The sequence below is a fragment of the Pelophylax lessonae genome, assembly GCF_965119305.1.
Source record: "Pelophylax lessonae genome assembly, chromosome: 9".
In the NCBI taxonomy this organism is placed as follows: domain Eukaryota; kingdom Metazoa; phylum Chordata; class Amphibia; order Anura; family Ranidae; genus Pelophylax; species Pelophylax lessonae.
Genome location: NC_138776.1, coordinates 13,568,906 through 13,590,844, shown reverse-complemented (window position 1 = coordinate 13,590,844; position 21,939 = coordinate 13,568,906). Strand labels below are relative to the sequence as shown.

General features: G+C 40.8%; 1 protein-coding gene across 1 annotated transcript in view; it reads right to left on the bottom strand.

Annotated features, from left to right (window-relative positions):
- The window catches only part of SLIT1 (slit guidance ligand 1), a 546,950-nt gene that overhangs the window by 53,668 nt on the left and 471,343 nt on the right, over positions 1-21,939 (bottom strand). The window contains exons 27-28 of the mRNA XM_082269259.1: positions 13,640-13,764; positions 5,909-6,003 (exon numbers count right to left, since the gene is read on the bottom strand). Of these exons, the coding sequence (XP_082125385.1) occupies positions 5,909-6,003; positions 13,640-13,764 (220 nt within the window). The remainder of the gene's footprint in view (positions 1-5,908; positions 6,004-13,639; positions 13,765-21,939) is intronic.

Genomic DNA, 21,939 nt, shown 5'->3' with positions numbered 1-21,939 from the left:
TTATTTCAAGGGTTCCTCTGTGTTGAAAATGTTGAGAAAGGCTGCTCTGGAGCAACTGCACTTGTAAAGTGCAGTACCTGCCAGCAATACCAGCCAACAGTACCCGCCAGCAATACCCACCAGCAGTACCAGCCAGCTGTACCTGCCATCAGTACCTGCCATCAATACCTGCCAGCAGTACCAGTCAGCAGTACCCACCAGCAGTACACTCCATTAGTACCCGCCAGCAGTACCCGCCAGCAATACCCACCAGCAGTACCAGTCAGCTGTACCTGCCATCAGTACCAGGCAGAAGTACCAGCCAGCAGTACCCACCAGCAGTACCTGCCATCAGTACTTGCCATCAGTACACTCCATTAGTACCAGCCAGCAATACCCACCAGCAGTACCAGCCAGCAGTACCTGCCAGCAGTACCAGCCAGCAGTACCCACCATCAGTACCCACCATCAGTACCCGCCATCAGTACCAGGCAGCAGTACCAGTCAGCAGTACCTGCCAGCAGTACCAGCCAGCAGTACCTTCTTTATTATTCTGTATAACAGAGAAGTCTTCAGGTTGGCACAACTTAACACACTAAATATTTTTTAACTTTTAAACTTAAAATAGTCTTTTCTGTTCTTTCTTTTTCAAAGCTGCACCACGGCATTTTTCTGCCCTATCATTACAGAATCATCCGTATCGATACGCGTATCAGGAAGGAATGCATTACGATACATTGCTGTATTGATATTTTGAGCACAGCCCTATTTAAAGCCCTGTTCCATGTGCCCCTTTTATACTTTGAGCACCTGCCCCTCCAAAGGTCTCTGCACGGCCCTGTTTCTTTAGAAAGTCCAGCACTAGGCAACATGTACACAGATAAACAAGCCTCCCGGACACATTGCTTCTTTAGAATGTCTGGCACTGGGTAACATGTACACAGATAAGCCTTTCTTGATACATTGTTTTTTTGGAATGTCCAGCATTAGGTAACATGTACACAGATGAGCCTTTTTTGATACATTGTTTCTTTAGAATGTCTGGCACTAAGTAACATGTACACAGATAAGCCTTTCTTGATACATTGTTTCTTTGGAATGCCCAGCACTAGGTAACATGTACACAGATTAGCCTTTCTTGATAAATTGTTTCTTTGGAATGCCCAGCACTAGGTAACATGTACACAGATGAGCCTTTCTTGATACATTGTTTTTTTGGAATGTCCAGCACTAGGTAACATGTACACAGATGAACCTTTCTTGATACATTGTTTCTTTGGAATGTCCAGCACTAGGTGACATGTACACAGATGAGCCTTTCTTGATACATTGTTTCTTTAGAAAGTCCAGCACTAGGTAACATGTACACAGATAAACAAGCCTCCCCGACACATTGTATTTAGAATGTCTGGCACTAAGTAACGTACACAGATGAGCCTTTCTTGATACATTGTTTCTTTGGAATGTCCAGCACTAGGTGACATTTACACAGATGAGCCTTTCTTGATACATTGTTTCTTTAGAAAGTCCAGCACTAGGTAACATGTACACAGATAAACAAGCCTCCCCGACACATTGTATTTAGAATGTCTGGCACTAAGTAACGTACACAGATGAGCCTTTCTTGATACATTGTTTCTTTGGAATGTCCAGCACTAGGTGACATTTACACAGATGAGCCTTTCTTGATACATTGTTTCTTTAGAAAGTCCAGCACTAGGTAACATGTACACAGATAAACAAGCCTCCCCGACACATTGTATTTAGAATGTCTGGCACTAAGTAACGTACACAGATGAGCCTTTCTTGATACATTGTTTCTTTGGAATGCCTAGCACTAGGTAACATGTACACAGATAAACAGCTCTCCTATCATGAAGTGGAAAGCAGGGAAGGTTTATGTTGTCACAATCACACATTTAGCAAGCTGTTTGCAAATTACATTGCCATTTTTAGAGGTGCTTAAACTGGAAACTAACTTTAAATGTTTCCATAGAAACTTCAGAGAAGACGTTCTGCAAAGCCCTGAAGCCGGAGCGAATCTATTTTAAATGCACCTGCAGACAAAATCCTTGACAATAATATCTGCAAACATAACAAAAGTGGCGCTCTCATTATCTAATGTACACCGCGCTTCCTTCCAGAGGAACGAGAACCTTCGTCTTTCTTCTCTACACAAACTTACCACAAGAAGAGAAGAAACGCTTTCACTTCCACGCAGCTTTATACAGAGCGCGGTTACCTAACTATTCTTCTGTCAATGGTAGAATGTTCTTTCTGTTCTACACTGCCGGTAAAGAAACAATTCATACAAACTTACTACTGTACTTCTCTGCTCCGAGATGATGGGTTGAAGAAGAGCAGTTTAGAATATTTGATGGCAAAGTACAAAATATGACTTGAGTCTACTCCCTGTACACCCATCATGTGACTACTTTGATAGCCAATCAAAGCAGTCTCATGGTTGAGAAGGCTGATTGGGAGCCAGCATTATGGGCTCCTAATCAGATTGGGTCAAGGCTTCTGACTGGAAGGCAGCAAGACGGGCTCCGAATCATGTGATCACTGTGAGAGCCAATCAAAGCAGTCTTATGGTTGAGAAGGCTGATTGGGAGCCAGCATTATGGGTTCCTAATCAGATTGGGTCAAGGCTTCTGACTGGAAGGCAGCAAGACGGGCTCCGAATCATGTGATCACTGTGAGAGCCAATCAAAGCAGTCTTATGGTTGAGAAGGCTTCTGATTGGGAGCCAGCAAGATGGGCTCCCGATCATGGGAGCACTGTGAGAGCCAATCAAAGAAGTCTTATGGTTGAGAAGGCTACTGATTGGGAGCCAGCAAAATGGGCTCCCGATCATGTGATCATTGTGAGAGCCAATCAAAGAAGTCCTATGGTTGAGAAGGCTTCTGATTGGGAGCTAACAAGATGGGCTACCGATCATGTGACTGCTGTGAGAGAAAATCAAAGCAGTATTATGGTTAAGAAGGCTTTTGATTGGAAGCCAGCAAGATCGGCTCCCAATCAGATTGGTTCAAGGCTTCTGATTGGGAGCCAGCAAGACAGGTTCCTGATTATGTGACTACTGTGATAGCCAATCAAAGAAGTCTTATGGTTGAGAAGGCTTCTGATTTGGAGCCAGCAAGATGGGCTCCCAATCAGTTTGGGTCAAGCCTTCTGATTGGCAGCCAGCTAGACAGACTCCCGATCATGTGACCCATGCGAGAGCCAATCAAAGCAGTCTTATGGTTGAGAAGGCTTCTGATTGGGAGCCAGCAAGATAGGCTCCCAATCAGATTAGGTCAAGGCTTCTGATTGGAAGCCAGTAAGACGGGCTCCCAATCATGTGACTACTGTGAGAGCCTATCAAAGCAGTCTTTTGGTTGAGAAGGCTTGTGATTGATAGCCAGCAAGATGGGTTCCCAATTAGATTGGATCAAGGCTTCTCGTTGGGAGCCAGCAAGACAAGCTCCTGATCATGCGACCACTGCGGGAGCCGATCAAAGCAGACTGATGGTTGAGAAGGCTTCTGATTGGGAGCCAGCAAGATGGGCTCCCATTTAGATTGGGTCAAAGCTTCTGATTGGAAGCCAGCAAGATGGGCTCCTGACCATGAGACTACTGTGAGAGCCAATCACAGCAGTCTCATGGTTAGGAAGCCAGTTTGCCTTCCTGCAGCCCCTTAGGTGAGCTTCTCTATTATGCGATTGCTTTGATTGGCTTTCACAGTCATCACATAATCCTAAACCCATCCTGTTGGTTCCCAATCAAAAGCCAAGACTGATAGAGGTCAATGACACCTCAGTCAGTATTCAGGGAGAATGCAATGGCAAGCGGACATGTTTGTATACATTGCAGCTACATGGCAAATTTTACACAGCATGTTGCAGTGGATAGGTGGTGCTGCTTGCCAACCGCGCCCCATTCAAGTCAATGGGACCACGTCACTACAACGCTGCAATTGTGGAAAAATAGAAACAGAGGGCACACCAGCCTTGGGCATTACCCTTATAATTCCTTTTATTGAAGAAATAAAACAAATATATACACACAAACAGCATATGATATTAGGCTCATCAATAACCAGTGTTCTGCATCGTCTGGTCCACTGTGCCAATCCAAACATGGGGAAGACACTTCAAAATGGCTGATGCGTTTGAAAGGTGAATAATTTGGTTCTGAGGTAGAGGGGACCTACCCTCCAGAGGGGACCCACACTCTTTCAGGCTTCCCTAGTCCTTTGGGGGCAGCAAAATTTTGCCTAGTTTCAAGCTGTTGAAGGCCTAAGGTTAAACATTGCCAGTACACCCACCTTGAGTCAGGTGTTCAAAAGATAGCATATCGCCTCCTAAACGGCATCTCTAAACCAATCCACCATCTCTAAACTGATTCAACATCTCTAAACCGATCCACTATCTCTAAACTGACTCACCATCTCTAAACCAATCCACCATCTCTAAACATCTCTAAACCAATCCACCATCTCTAAACCAATCCACCATCTCTAAACCGATCCACCATCTCTAAACTGATCCACTATTTCTACACAGATCCACCATTTCTACACTGATCCACCATCTCTAAACTGACCCACCATCTTTAAACTGATCCACCATCTTTAAACTGAAACACCATCTCTAAACCGATCCACCATCTCTAAGCTGATTCACCATCTCTAAGCTGAACCACCATCTCTAAACAGATCCACCATCTCTAAACGAAACCACCATCTCTAAACTGACCCACCATCTCTAAACTGACCCACCATCTCTAAATCGATCCACCTTCTCTAAACTGACCCACCATCTCTAAACTGACCCACCATCTCTAAATCGATCCACCATCTCTAAACCGATCCACCATCTCTAAGCTGATTTACCATCTCTAAACTGATTCACCATTTCTAAACTGATCCACCATCTGTAAACTAAACCACCATCTCTAAACGGATCCACCATCTCTAAACTGACCCACTATCTCTAAACTTACCCACCATCTCAAAACCAATCCACCATCTCGAAACTGAAACACCATCTCTAAACTGATCCACCATATTTAAACTGATCCACCATCTTTAAACTGAAACACCATCTCTAACCGGATCCACCATCTCTAAACTGATTCACCATCTCTAAATTGACCCACCATCTCTAAACTGACCCACCATTTATAAATTGATCCACCTTCTCTAAACCGATCCACCATCTCTAAACTGATTCACCATTTCTAAACTGATTCACCATTTCTAAACGGATCCACCATCTCTAAACTGACCCACTATCTCTAAACTTACCCACCATCTCTAAACAGATCCACCATCTCTAAACTGATTCACCATCTCTAAACCGATCCACCATCTCTAAACTGATTCACCATCTCTAAACCGATCCACCATCTCTAAACCGATCCACCATCTCTAAACTGAAACACCATCTCTAAACAGATCCACCATCTCTAAACTGAAACACCATCTCTAAACAGATCTACCATCTCTAAACAGATCAACCATCTCTAAACTGATTCACCATCTCTAAACCGATCCACCATCTCTAAACTGATTCACCATCTCTAAACCGATCCACCATCTCTAAACTGAAACACCATCTCTAAACTGACCCAACATCTCTAAACTGAAACACCATCTCTAAACAGATCTACCATCTCTAAACTGACCCAACATCTCTAAACTGAAACACCATCTCTAAACTGAAACACCATCTCTAAACAGATCTACCATCTCTAAACAGATCTACCATCTCTAAACAGATCTACCATCTCTAAACATATCAACCGTTTCTAAACTGATCAACCGTCTCTAAACCTATCCATAATCTCTAAACCAATGGCGTTTCAAAGGTGTTTACAAACCTGTTGCATGTGTGCATTAATCATACTGTCACGTCTTATTCCAAACACCATCCAATATACTCACGTGAATCCGCTGGCATTCTCTTTGGGGTGACATACGCCCTGATTTTCACAGGGGTTGCTTGTGCACGCATTCAGGGAGATCTCGCAGTTCTTGCCCTGTAGACACAAGAGAAGCATACGGCGTATATTAGAAGGACGAAAACTAAGCAGACATTTCCTGTCCAGTTCTCTGTAATAATACACACTAACAAGCCCGCTCTGTCTCGATTGGTTAACCTTACAAGTGGCGACGTCACCAGAGTGGCCTTACCGCCAGGCCATACGCTTAGTAAGAGCTTTACAAATGGAAGTTTCTTCAGAGAGCAAACATGTCCTCATCTATTCCCCAGCTGCACACACAGATCCATTAGGACTGGTTACAAAAAAAAAAAAAAGAGAGAAATGCCGCCGTGCACTTCATGAAAAGTGCGGCACGAGAGCACCGGACGCCGGCCTTAAAAGCACCACTCGGGCGGCTTGTGTTAGGATAATGCGAAACTCCGGCAGTCTTGTAATGCTTTTTTTAGAGGCAGCTTCTAGGGTTCTACTTTGTTGTAAAAAACAAAAATAAAAATAATTTTTTTTTTATTTTATTCCTACTCGGAAGGTGATCCAGAACCACCTGTCGGTACAGGAGAGGCTCTAAATTAACATCCGTTTGAGAACATGCAAAATATTGGCGGGTTTTAATTGTGCTTCCTTTTATAGTTGCAAAAAAAAAAAAAAAAACACGCAATCAGCACCTTTTGTCAGGTAGCCAATTTGCATTTTCTAAGAAATACAGACATTTCCCTACATCTAGAGAAAAATTGTGTAGGGATATCTTTTTTTTTTTTTTTTTTAATCACTGGACACTTGTAATTCCTTTATTTATTTATATCTTTTATTTTTTTTGATGTTGCAAAAAAAAAATGCTATAAACATTTTTTTTTTTTTCATGAACAGCAAAGATCTGAAGAAAATTGAGAACTGTTATTTTGTAGCTAATTACTATTTTCTAAGAAATACGGACATTTCTGTACATCTAGAGAAGTAAAAAAGGCGTAGGGATTTTTTTTTTTTTTTTTTTTGCCAATCACTGTATTTTCTCTTTTTTTATTTATTTATTTATTGTTACAAAACAAAACAAAGCAAAAATAAAAAGATGCTATAAACATTTTTTTTTTTTCATGGACAAAAAAGATCTGAAAACTGAGTGTTATTACTTTGTAGCCAATTTGCATTTTCTAAGAAATACAGAAACTTCCGTACATCTACAGAAGAAAAAAATGGCATAGGGATTTTTTTTTTTTGTTAATCACTGGACACTTGTAATTTCTCTCTTTTTTAAATGTATTTATTTTTTTCATGTTACAAAAAAAAAAAGAAAAACTATAAACCTTTTTTTTTCCATGGGCAGCAAACATATGAAGAAAACTGGACACTAATATTTTGTAGGCAATTTGCATTTTCTAAGAAATACCAACATTTCTGTACATCTAGAGAAGTTAAAAAGGCGTAGGGATTTTTTTTTTTTTTTGCCAATCACTGTATTTTCTCTTTTTCATTTATTTATTTATTTATTTATTTACTTAATGTTACAAAACAAAACAAAGAAAAAAAAAAAAAAGATGCTATAAACATTTTTTTTTCATGGACAAAAAAGATCTGAAAACTGAGTGTTATTACTTTGTAGCCAATTTGCATTTTCTAAGAAATAAAGAAATTTCCGTACATCTACAGAAGAAAAAAAGGGCATAGGGATTTTTTTTTTTTGTTAATCACTGGACACTTGTAATTTCTCTCTTTTTAAAATGTATTTATTTTTTTCATGTTACAAAAAAAAAAAAAACTATAACATTTTTTTTCCATGGGCAGCAAAGATATGAAGAAAACTGGACATTAATATTTTGTAGGCAATTTGCATTTTCTAAGAAATACCAACATTTCTGTACATCTAGAGAAGTTAAAAAGGCGTAGGGATTTTTTTTTTCCAATCACTGTATTTTCTCTTTTTCATTTATTTATTTATTTATTTATTTACTTAATGTTACAAAACAAAACAAAGAAAAAAAAAAGATGCTATAAACATTTTTTTTCATGGACAGCAAAGATCTGAAAACTGAGTGTTATTACTTTGTAGCCAATTTGCATTTTCTAAGAAATAAAGAAATTTCCGTACATCTACAGAAGAAAAAATGGCGTAGGGATTTTTTTTTTTCAATCACTGGACACTTGTAATTTCTCTCTATTTTTTAAATGTATTTATTTATTAGATGTTACAAAAAAAAAAAAAACTATAAACATTTTTTTCCATGGGCAGCAAAGATATGAAGAAAACTGGACATATTTTGTAGGCATAGAAATACCAACATTTCTGTACATCTAGAGAAGTAAAAATGGCGTAGGGATTATTATTATTTCTTTTTTTTTTTTGCTAATCACTGGACACTTGTAATTTCTTTCTTTTTTTCTTTTTATGTATTTATTTGTTAAATTTTTGATGTTGATATGTTGCAAAAAGAAAAAAAAAAAAAAAGATTCAATACATCTTTTCTTTCTTTCTTTCTTTTTTTATTTCTATGGACAGCAAAGATCTGAAGAAAACTGGGCACTAACATTTTGTAGCATTTAAACCATCATACCTAAAACAAAACAGTTGCAAAAGTACATTATGTGATAACAAACTATTTGGTGTATTTAAAAAAATGCATAACTGTTCATTTATCGATTCTGCATGTAAATTTATTCTGTGCAAAGGGGCCAAAAATCAAATGTTCTCTATTCTTTGTAGATCGAATGTTATTTATTGGAGAAAAAAAAGCTGTGTGAAAGGGGAAAATACCACATTTTGGCCACTAGATGGAGCTGAGGAGCATGTATTTATTACTCAGCACCAGCTAGCGGCCATACAGCGCTTTTTTCCCAATTCACACAATTTTTTTTGCAATAAAAATGCTCATAGTGTATTTATATTGACCTCATAATGGCATTCATATTGTATTTATAAAATAATTGCATAGCTGTTCGTCCATAGAAACTGCAAGAAATTTTTCTTTTTTTATGTGAACGTGGCAAATCAAGTGATTTCAGGCCAAACCTCAACAGATCGAATGTTATTCCTTGGGGGGAAAAAGTGTTAATAGGGAAAATACCACATTACGGCCACTAAATAGAGCTGGGAAGCATATACTCATTTCCTATGATACTCAGCTCCATCATCTGTGAATAGGGACAAGAGCACACTATGGCCACTAGATGGAGCTGATGAGCATGTACTTATTTCCTCTGATGTTCAGCTCCATCATTTGTGAATGGGGGCAATATCACATATTGGCCACTAGATGGAGCTGAGAAGCATATACTCATTTGCTATGATACTCAGCTCCATCATCTGTAAATGGGGACAATGCCACATTATGGCCACTAGATGGTGCTGAGAAGCCTGTACTCTATTCCTATGATACTCAGCTCAGTCTGTGAATGAGGACAATACCACATAATGGCCACTAGATGGAGCTGAGTGGCATATACCCATTTCCTATGATACAGAGCTTCAAGTTCTGTGAATGGGGATAATACCACATTACGGCCACTAAATTGAGCTGGGAAGCATATACTCATTTCCTATGATACTCAGCTCCATCATCTGTGAATGGGGACAATATCGCATTATGTCCACTAGATGGGGCTGAGAAGCATATACTCATTTCCTATGATTCTCAGCTCCATCATCTGTGAATGGGGACAATACAACTTATTGGCCACTAGATGGAGCTAGTAAGCATATACCCATTTCCTATGATACTCAGCTCCATCTGTGAATGGGGATAATACCACATTATGGCCACTAGATGGAGCTGGGTAGCATATACTCATTTCCTATGATACTCAGCTTCATCATCTGTGAATGGGGACAATACTACATTATGGCCACTAGATGGAGCTGGGTAGCATATACTCATTTCCTATGATACTCAGCTTCATCATCTGTGAATAGGGACAATACTACATTATGGCCACTAGATGGAGCTGGATAGCATATACTCATTTCCTATGATACTCAGCTTCATCATCTGTGAATGGGGACAATACTACATTATGGCCACTAGATGGAGCTGGGTAGCATATACTCATTTCCTATGATACTCAGCTCCATCATCTGTGAATGGGGACTATACCACATTATGGCCACTAGATGGAGCAGGGTAGCATATACTAATTTCCTATGATACTCAGCTTCATCATCTGTGAATGGGGACAATACTACATTATGGCCACTAGATGGAGCTGGGAAGCATATACTCATTTCCTATGATACTCAGCTCCATCATCTGTGAATGGGGACAGTACTACATTATGGCCACTAGATGGAGCTGGGTAGCATATACTCATTTCCTATGATACTCAGCTTCATCATCTGTGAATGGGGACAATACTACATTATGGCCACTAGATGGAGCAGGGTAGCATATACTAATTTCCTATGATACTCAGCTTCATCATCTGTGAATGGGGACAATACTACATTATGGCCACTAGATGGAGCTGGGAAGCATATACTCATTTCCTATAATACTCAGCTCCATCATCTGTGAATGGGGACAGTACTACATTATGGCCACTAGATGGAGCTGGGTAGCATATACTCATTTCCTATGATACTCAGCTTCATCATCTGTGAATGGGGACAATACTACATTATGGCCACTAGATGGAGCAGGGTAGCATATACTAATTTCCTATGATACTCAGCTCCATCATCTGTGAATGGGGAAAATACCACATTATGGCCACTAGATGGAGCTGAGAAGCATATACTAATTTCCTATGATACTCAGCTGATACTGATTGTTACATGGAAACAAAAAGTACCAGAAAAGGCTTGGGGGGGATCAAGTGGCTATAGTAGTGGTGTAGTAAAAGAATAGTAGGGATGTAGTAGTGGAGTAGTAGCAATGTAGTAGTGGTGTAGTAAAAGAATAGTAGGGATGTAGTAGTGGAGTAGTAGCAATGTAGTAGTGGTGTAGTAAAAGAATAGTAGTGATGTAGTAGTGGAGTAGTAGCAGTGTAGTAGTGGTGTAGTAAAAGAATAGTAGGGATGTAGTAGTGGAGTAGTAGCAGTGTAGTAGTGATGTAGTAGTGGAGTAGTAGCAGTGTACAGTAGTAGCAGTGTAGTAGTGGTGTAGTAAAAGAATAGTAGGGATGTAGTAGTGGAGTAGTAGCAGTGTAGTAGTGGTGTAGTAAAAGAATAGTAGTGATGTAGTAGTGGAGTAGTAGCAATGTAGTAGTGGTGTAGTAAAAGAATAGTAGGGATGTAGTAGTGGAGTAGTAGCAGTGTAGTAGTGATGTAGTAGTGGAGTAGTAGCAGTGTACAGTAGTAGCAGTGTAGTAGTGGTGTAGTAAAAGAATAGTAGGGATGTAGTAGTGGAGTAGTAGCAGTGTAGTAGTGGTGTAGTAAAAGAATAGAAGTGATGTAGTAGTGGAGTAGTAGCAGTGTAGTAGTGATGTAGTAGTGGAGTAGTAGCAGTGTACAGTAGTAGCAGTGTAGTAGTGGTGTAGTAGTGGAGTAGTAGCAGTGTACAGTAGTAGCAGTGTAGTAGTGGTGTAGTAGTGGAGTAGTAGCAGTGTAGTAGTGATGTAGTAGTGGAGTAGTAGCAGTGTACAGTAGTAGCAGTGTAGTAGTGGTGTAGTAAAAGAATAGTAGGGATGTAGTAAAAGAATAGTAGTGATGTAGTAGTGGAGTAGTAGTAGTGATGTAGTAGTGGAGTAGTAGCAGTGTAGTAGTGGTGTAGTAGCAGTGTACAGTAGTAGCAGTTTAGTACGGTTGTCTATACAGTCATATCCAGCTTCTAGAGGGATCCCCCAGGTATGGTGTATACATACTTACATTGGTCCAAGCCTAAAGTAACCAGCAGGATCAGGTTCTATCTAGTCTGACATGTATCAGGTCAGGGAGAGTGCTCTCCCCCTGAGAACGTGCTGAGCACGAAACATGTCAGAACAGAACCGGTTCCTGCTGGCCATATTATAAAAGAACTAATACTATTTCACACCTTCCTTGAATTCTGTGACATGTAGTCACGATGCCCTGTGAGTAAGCACACATATCACAGAGCCCGCCTTCTGAGAGGAGGCGTTTCAGGAGGCGGAGTCAGTACAGGAATGAAAGAATATTTGTAATCTCATAATTATAATCTTATATTGGATTGTCAGATATAAATATTGTTTGTATTGTTATTACAATGCTGATGTTATAATATGAAAGGTATGCTGTGACCAGAGATCTCCTTTAAAGGTATTTTATATAGGATACATAGCAGTGTAATCTGTGTGCATTTAATAAATAGATGCAGTTCAGCCTTTAAAAACAGATTGTTTTCAATAATGGACTGCTTTAATAATTAACTCTTTTTAATAATGGGCTGCTTTTAAAAACTGAATGTTTATAACAATGGAATGCTTTTAACAATGGACTGGCTTTAATAATGGACTGTTTTTAATAATAGACTATTTTTAACAATGGGTTGCTTTTATTAATGGACTGCTTTTAATAATAGGACTGTTTTTAATAAAGGACTGTTTTTAATAATGGACTGCTTTTAATGGACTGCTTTTTATAATGGACTGTTTTTAATAATGGACTGCTTTACAATGGACTGCTTTTATTAATGAACTGTTTTTAATGCTGGACTGCTTCTGATAATGGACAGTTTTGAACAATGGACTGCTTTTAATAATGGACTACTTTACAATGGACTGCTTATATTATTGGACTGTGTTTAATATTGGACTGCTTTTGATAATGGACTGTTTTTAACAATAGACTGCTTTTAAAATGTACTGTTTTTAACAATGGAGTGTTTTTAACAATGTACCGCTTTTAATAATGGACTACTTTTCAATGGACTGCTTTTTATTAATGGACTGTTTTTAATAATGGACTGCTTTTAATAATGGACTGCTTTGCAATGGACTGCTTTTATAAATGAACTGTTTTTAACAATGGACTGCTTTTTAACAATGGACTGCTTTTAACAATGGACTGCTTTTAACAATGGACTGCTTTTAACAATGGACTGCTTTTTAACAATGGACTGCTTTTTAACAATGGACTGCTTTTAACAATGGACTGCTTTTTAACAATGGACTGCTTTTTAACAATGGACTGCTTTTAATAATGGACTGTTTTTAATAATAGACTGTTTTTAACAATGAACTGCTTTTAAAAATGTTTTTTTTAAAATAATGAACTGTTTTTAATAATGGACTGTTTTTAATATTAGACTGCTTTTAAAAATTGATTGTTTTTAATAATGTACTTTTTTTTTTAATAATGGACTGCTTTTAATAATGGATTGCTTTTTCTAATGGACTGTTTTTAACAATGGACTACTTTTATTAATGATTTTTTTTTTAAATAATGAACTGTTTTTAATAATGAAATGTTTTTAATAATGAAATGTTTTTAATAATGAACTGTTTTTAATAATGGACTGTTTTTAATGATGAACTTTTTTTAACAATGGACTGCTTTTAATAATGATTTTTTAAAATAATGAAATGTTTTTAATAATGAACTGTTTTTAACGATGGACTGTTTTAAATAATGGACTTTTTTTTTTTTTAACAATGCACTGTTTTTAATGATGGACGGTTTTAATAATGGATTGCTTTTATTAATGAACTTCCTTATTGACATTAGGCCAATCCTGATCACAAAAACTAGAAAGACCCTCTTTATTTATGAATCTTGCTCCAGCATGGACCTTACCTTGTACCCAGGTGGACAGATACATTTGTAGTACTCCACGGGGTTGTTCTGGCAGACGCCTTGGTTCCGGCACGGACTGGACAGGCAGGGGTGGCACTTGGCCTGGATACTCAGGCTTGGCGGCCCTATAAAATATTTAAAGCAACATAACTGATGATGTCATATGACTGCGAGAACAGATCCTGGGAATACTGACCTACTTTGTCAACCAGAAATTAGAACATCATTTTCTGGAACACTGCGTCTGAATACGAAGGTTTTCATACATAACTTTGGACTATTCGTATCAGGAAATATATACAATGTAGCACAGAAATCACTTAATCCCGCCAGCATGTCAACATTAAAGTGGACCCTTGCCTGTGAGAATACCTTTTTCTCTCCTGGTTCCTCCCCAAAACTTTTAGCAGCACTTCCTGCTTTCTTGCCTAGGCAATAATGACGTAGGGCCCTCCCGCAGCTTCTTGGGGTGTCCACGTCACATCGCAGAAGGCAGAGTTTTGCTGAGCGGCACAAGAGCACTGCAAGATTCTGCACATGTGCAGACATAACGCTGCTCTCTGCCAGGTGTTTGGCAGCTGGCAGAGACTTTGCAGAATGCCTGTGTATGTGCAGGGATCCCACATACGTGCATACATGGAGGAGGTGTCAACAAGGTCCCAGACACCAGAACCCAGCAGCATGTATGCACACATTGGAATCCTCCAAAAGTCTCCTAGGTGATACAGTTTTGGTGTAAAAGATTATTTAGACATCAGGGGTCTATTAGTCACATGGTGCGGGTATCTACAAGATCCCAGATACCAGAACCTGGTGGCGTGTACGTGTGCATGGAAATCCCTGAATGTCCCCCTATGTGATACAATTTTGTAGTGACAGGTTCTCCTTATTGAGACATCAGGGGTCTATAAGTCACATAGAGGGGTATCTGCAAGGTCCCAGACACCAGAACCCAGCAGCATGTATGCACACGTGGAAATCCTCCAAAAGTCTCCTGGGTGATACAGTTTTGTTGTGACAGGTTCTCCTTATTGAGACATCAGGGGTCTATTAGTCACATGGAGGGGGTATCTACAAGGTCCCAGACACCAGAATCCAGCAGCATGTATGCACACGTGGGAATCCTCCAAAAGTCTCCTAGGTGATACAGTTTTGTTGTGACAGGTTCTCTTTATTGAGACGTCAGGGGTCTATTAGTGACATGGTGCGGGTATCTACAAGATCCCACATACCAGAACCCAATGGCATGTACATGTGCATGGGAACCCCCGAAACTCCCTCAATGTGATACAATTTTGCTGTGACAGGTTCTCTTTATTAAGACATCAGGGGTCTATTAGTCACATAGAGCGGGTATCTACAAGGTCCCAGATACCAGAACCCAGCGCCATGTATGCATGCATGGGAATCCCCAAAAATCTCCTATGTAATACAATTTGGTAGTGAAAGGTTCTCTTTATTGAGCTATCAAGGGTCTATTGGACCCCTGATGTCTCATCTGCTCTTCATTGAAGCTAACAGAGCACAGATCAAGCACCATTAGCTTCTTCTCCGGCTACAGCGGCCAAAGAAAGTGACAGCAGACCCCGGAAATGATGTAACATCCTGTCTCCGGGTTCTTACTAGGTAGGGGAGATCAGCAGACAGATATGTGCAGGGATAGCGCTGCTCTCTGCCAGGTCATTGGCAACCGGCAGAGACTTTGCAGAATGCCTGTGTATGTGCAGGGACCCCACGCATGTGCACACATGGTGCAGGTGTCTACAGAGTCCCAGATACCAGAACCCAGAACCATATACATGTGCATGGGATTCTCTGAAAGTCCCCCTATATGATACAATTTTGTTCTGACAGGTTCTCTTTATTGAGACATCAGGGGTCCATTAGTCATATGGTGCGGGCATCTACAAGATTCCAGATACCAGAACCCAGCTGCATGTATGTGTGCATGGGAATCCCTAAAAGTCCATTTATGTGATACAATTTTGTTGGGACAGGTTCTCTTTATTGAGACATCAGGGGTCTATTAGTCACATGGTGCGGGCATCTACAAGATTTCAGATACCAGAACCCAGCTGCATGTATGTGTGGATGGGAATCCCTGAAAGTCCCCCAATGTGATACAATTTTGTTCTGACAGGTTCTCTTTATTGAGACATCAGGGGTCTATTAGTCACATGGTGCAGGTATCTACAGGGCCCCAGATACCAGAATCCAGCACCATGTATGTGTGCATGGGATTCCCCAAAAGTCCCTCTATGTGATACAATTTTGTTGGGACAGGTTCTCTTTATTAAGAGATCAGGAGTCTATTAGTCACATGGAGCTGGTATCTACAAGGTCCCAGATACCAGAACCCAGCGCCGTGTACGCATGCATGGGAATCCCCAAAATTCCCTTATGTGATACAATTTAGTAGTGAAAGGTTCTCTTAGATGTAGCTCAATTATTGTGTTTGCAGGTAGGTGCCCCAATGCATGCATTTACGATCCTACGTGTGTTGAGGCGAGAGGGGGGGGGGGAGTGGTTCAAACATATTTTTAGGAGTGATTTTAAGTGCTTGGGTGTAACTGTCATTTCTTACACTTTTTACTATTTATTTATTTTTTTACATTTTTTTTTGTTTACTATTTATTCATTTTTTAACTATTTATTTTTTTGTGTTTACTATTTATTTATTTTTTTACTATTTATTTTGTTTACTATTTATTTATTTTTTTACGATTTCTTTTTTTGTTTACTATTTATTTTGTTTACTATTTACTTTTTTTTTTACTTTTTTTTGTTTACTATTTTTTTTTATTTATTTATTTTTTTTTTTTACTATTTTTTTTTTTGCCGCTCAAAAAGGAACCCTACGGGACTTTTCACACCACTGCGTTACAGGTGCGGTGCGTTTTCGAAAAGTGCTGCATGCTGCATCTTTGGTGCGATTTTTAAAAACCACACCAAAAACGCAGCTTCCCATTGAAATGAATGGAAGTCACGGTAAAATCGTGGTTAAAAAAAATGTACCATGATTTCGTTTTTGGTGCGTTTTCGAGCCACGTCTGTTTTTCACAAGAGCAGGCAACTCAAAAATGCACCAGAAACGCATTTAAAGCACAACAAAATCATGATAAATACGCATATGCATTTTTACCGTGATTTTGCTAGAGAGCAGTGTGAAAGAGCCCTTAGCAGGGTGCAAGCGCAGCGAAAACGCATTGGTATGAAAGGGCCCTTTAGGCTGCATTCACACCTCGGCATTTTGAATTGTTAGCAGATTTGCTGCGATTCTGCCCCTGATTTAAATATGTCACTGTGTGAATGATAAATCGCATATTTGAGATGCATGGCACTTAAAATCGCATGCGGTTCTCCAGCGATTATCGGGCGATAGATCATGCAGCAATCACAGCAAACTGCCTCACGTGAAGCCCATGACCCAAAAAATGTTCAGGAGCTTCTTTTGGACGACATGCTTCACGCAATGCGGTTTGAAGCAATTTATCGCAGAACCACACCGTGATTTTAGGTGCCCTTAAAATGAATGGCATCTCCAATGTGCGTTGTGCGATTTGCCATTCACACCTGAGCGTTTTAAATTCGCAGACAGAATCGCAAAAATTATGCCTGCAATTCAAAACGTCCAGGCGTGAATACAGCCTAAAAGCGCAGCAAAAACGCATTAGCGTGAAAGGGCTCTTTGGCTCGGTTTTGATCCATTTCTGCAGTGCTCTTTGCAGTGCATTTTGCGTTTTTTAAATAAGTTTTTGCATTTTTTATGCTACTTTTTCTTTTTTGGGCCAATTTGTTGTTGGGTGGATTAAAAAAATGCAAATCACTGCAAAATCGCACCACAGGCTTATCTGCAGCTTCTCCATTGAAGTCTATTGAATCAAAAACGCACCATTTTGTTTTTTAAAAAGTCTCTGACCCTTTCCAAAAAATCGCAGCGGCTGAAAAAAGCATGGATGTGAACGTGTCCCATAGGAAACCATGTTAACTCCTTGGAGCTGGCTGCAACCTAAAAGGCTCAGGAGGCGGGGGGCGGGGTTTATGATCATGTGATTGGCAGTCACTGCAGTGATTGGCAGTCACATGATCGAAAAGCTCCCAATCGCAAGCAGCTTTCCGTTGGCCACCGGTAAGTGTGCCGGAAGCGCGCAGGATGTAAATGCGCGGCCGCTCGCTGCCAAGAAGTCAAATGAGCTGTAGTGCGTTTCTGCGAAAAGCATTAAAAAAAAAAGCAAACGTTTGAACTGAGCCAAACGGGCCCCAAAGCAATTCCATTCATGGCTCCACCCACTACTGGTCTGAAATGAGAGCTAATGGCCTTCATTTTTTGGGGGGATTTGTGCTGGAATGAAACGCGTGGCTCCCTTCCGTTCTGCGCCGTTAAATAATCCAGAAAACGCTGCAAACTGAATCTACACTGCTCAAAAAAATGAAAGGAACACTTTTTAATCAGAGTATAACATCAAGTCAATTAAACTCCTGGGATATTGATCTGGTCAGTTAAGTAGCAGAGGGGGGTTGTTCATCAGTTTCAGGGGCTTTTGTGTTAATGAAATTAACAGGTGCACTAGATGGGCAACAGTGAGACAACCTCCAAAACAGGAATGGTTTTACAGGTGAAGGCCACTGACGTTTTTTTTCCCTACTCCTCTTTTCTGACTGTTTTTCTCTAGTTTTGCATTTGGCTGGGGTCAGTGTCACTACTGGTAGGATGAGGCCATACCTGGACCCTATAGAGGTTGCACAGGCAGTCCAACTCCTCCAGGATGACACATCAATACGTCCCATTGCCAGAAGGTTTGCTGTGTCTCCCAGCACAGTCTCAGGAGCATGGAGGAGATTCCAGGAGACAAGCAGTTACTCTAGGAGAGCTGGACAGGGCCATAGAAGGTCCTTAACCCATCAGCAGGACCGGTATCTGCTCCTCTGTGCAAGGAGGAACAGGATGAGCGCTGCCAGAGCCCTACAAAATGACCTCCAGCAGGACACTGGTGTGAATGTCTCTGACCAAACAATCAGAAACAGACTTCAGGAGGGTGTCCTGAGGGCCCGACGTCCTCTAGTGGACTCTGTGCTCACTGCCTGGCCCCATGGAGCTCAATTGGCATTTGCCATTGAACACCAGAACTGGCAGGTCCACCACTGGCACCCTGTGCTCTTCACAGAAGACCCTGAGCACATGTGACAGACATGAAAGGGTCTGGAGAAGCGGTGGAGAACGTTATGATGCCTGTAAAATCGTTCAGCATGACCGGTTGGGTGGTGGGTCAGTGATGGTCTGGGAAGGCATATTCATGGAGGGACGCACAGACCTCTATAGGCTTAAAAATGGCACCCTGACTGCCTTTAGGTATCAGGATGAAATCCTTGGACCCATTGTCAGGCCCTACCCTGGTGCAGTGGGTCCTGGCTTCCTCCTGGTGAACAACAATGCCCGGCCTCATGTGGCGAGAGTATGCAGCCAGTTCCTGGAGGATGAAGGAATTGATACCACTGAATAGCCCCGACGCTCGCCTGACCTAAATCCAATAGAACACCTCTGGGACATTATGTTTCGGTCCATCCGATGCCGCCAGGTTACACCTCAGTCTGTTCAGGAGCTCAGTGATGCCCTGGTCCAGATCTGGGAGGAAATCCCCCAGGACACCATCCGTCGTCTCATTAGGAGCATCCCCCGACGTTGTCAGACATGCATAGAAGCACAAGGGGGCCATACAAAGTACTGAGGACCATTCTGAGTTGCTGCAATAACATTTCAGCAAAATGGACTCGCCTGCTGCATGATTTTTTCACTTTGATTTTTGGGGTGTCTTTGAATTCAGCCCTCTGTAGGGTGATAATTTTCATTTCCAAACAATGTGGCATCCTTTCCTTCCTAACACATTACCCAGTCCATACCAGTATAGATCCTAACACATTACCCAGTCCATACCAGTATAGATCCTAACACATTACCCAGTCCATACCAGTATAGATCCTAACACATTACCCAATCCATACCAGTATAGATCCTAACACATTACCCAGTCCATACCAGTATAAATCCTAACACATTACCCAGTCCATGCCAGTATAGATCCTAACACATTACCCAGTCCATACCAGTATAGATCCTAACACATTACACAGTCCATACCAGTATAGATCCTAACACATTACCCAGTCCATACCAGTATAGATCCTAACACATTACCCAGTCCATACCAGTATAAATCCTAACACATTACCCACTCCATACCAGTAGAGATCCTAACACATTACCCAGTTCATACCAGTATAGGTCCTAATGTATTGCCCAGTCATATCAGTATAGATCCTAACACATTACCCAGTCCATACCAGTTTAGATCCTAACACATTACCCAGTTCACACCAGTATAGGTCCTAACACATTACCCAATCCATACCAGTATAGATCCTAACACATTACCCAGTCCATACCAGTATAGATCCTAACACATTACCCAGTCCATACCAGTATAAATCCTAACATAGAAACATAGAAACATAGAATGTGTCGGCAGATAAGAACCATTTGGCCCATCTAGTCTGCCCAATATATCTGAATCCTAACACATTACAAAGTCCATACCAGTGTAGATCCTAACACATTACCCAGTCCATACCAGTGTAGATCCTAACACATTACCCAGTCCATACCAGTATAGATCCTAACACATTACCCAGTCAATACCAGTATAGATCCTAACACATTACCCAATCCATACCCGTATAGAGCCTAACACATTACCCAGTCAATACCAGTATAGATCCTAACACATTACCCAATCCATACCTTATAGATTCTAACACATTACCCAGTTCATACCAGTATAGATCCTAACACATTACCCAGTCCATACCAGTATAGATCCTAACACATTACCCAGTCCATACCAGTATAAATCCTAACACATTACCCAGTCCATACCAGTTTAGATCCTAACACATTACCCAGTCCACACCAGTATAGATCCTAACACATTACCCAGTCAATACCAGTATAGATCGTAACACATTACCCAGTCAATACCAGTATAGATATCCAGTATCAGATTTTTTTCCCCCATTGAGATCTGATGCCTTTTCAAAGTGTAATCTATTTCACTGAATCTATTTTAAATCTGATTTAAACAAGAGAGACGACTTAAGCAGAAGATTTTTTATAGCTTCTGTGATTTCTGCTCCAGTGAGCGTTGGTGACAAATATTCAGAGGAAGCAATTTCCATAATGCATTGCTGACCAAAAAAAAAAAAAAAAAAGTGGCACGCGGTGGAGGCGCAGGTAGTAAATCAGGATTCTGTCTCTTGAACCCGCAGGAGAGGCATAAATAGAGCAACCCTAAAACAATGGCAGAAGGTCGCAGAGCCTGAGTGTGGGATGCAGTCAGGCTGGAGAGGGACAGATGGAAGAGAGTTCCACATTAGATGAGCAATGAAGGTCATTCTAATCAGCAGAGATCTTCCACAGTCCCGTGTTTTGGAGCTGCAAGGTCTTCTGTAGGTAGTCGTGACTGTGCTATTGTGTAATGCCGCCCCTACGGCCATCACATTAAATGCAATCCATCCGGCGAATGACGTGTGAATACGGGGAGCTACCTGTTCAAAATACGACTTACTGGCCGTAAATGAAACAAAAAGTGTATCCGGGGGGCGGGGGGGGGGGGTGGCCCAGGGGGTGCGTGGGTGCAACTTCCAAGATATGTTCTGGGTGTTGGGGAAATTTGATTTTTTTCCATTGCAAGGTTTGACTTTTTTTTAGGTTAAATTCACTAGCTATAAATCAATAGTTGCTATTGTACATTAAAACATGTGGGGGATATAGGAATGGGAAGCTATATATACTAAGAGTGTCTCAAGAGGGTTTCATGGTGTGTCTCCATGGAGACGTGACTGGACCAGAGAAAAAAAAAATACGCATCATGGTGGCAGAGCCCATTAAGAGGCAGCACAAAGTTACCGGAATGCTACGTATGCTACAAGAAGGTCCTGCCCTCTACTGGACAAAGTACATGTAGGAGTTTGTCCCATGTTGCTAGATGCTTCCTTGCCCTAGCTATGAGGTCTGACCTACCTCTGGACAAAGTACATGCAGTAGTCTATCCCATGTTGCTATGTGCTTCCTCACCCTAGCTATGAGGTCCGACCTACCTCTGAACAAAGCACATGTAGTAGTTTGTCCCATGTTGCTAGGTGCGTCCTCGCCCTAGCTATGAGGTTTGACCTACCTCTGAACAAAGCACATGTAGTAGTTTGTCCCATGTTGCTAGATGCTTCCTTGCCCTAGCTATGAGGTCCCA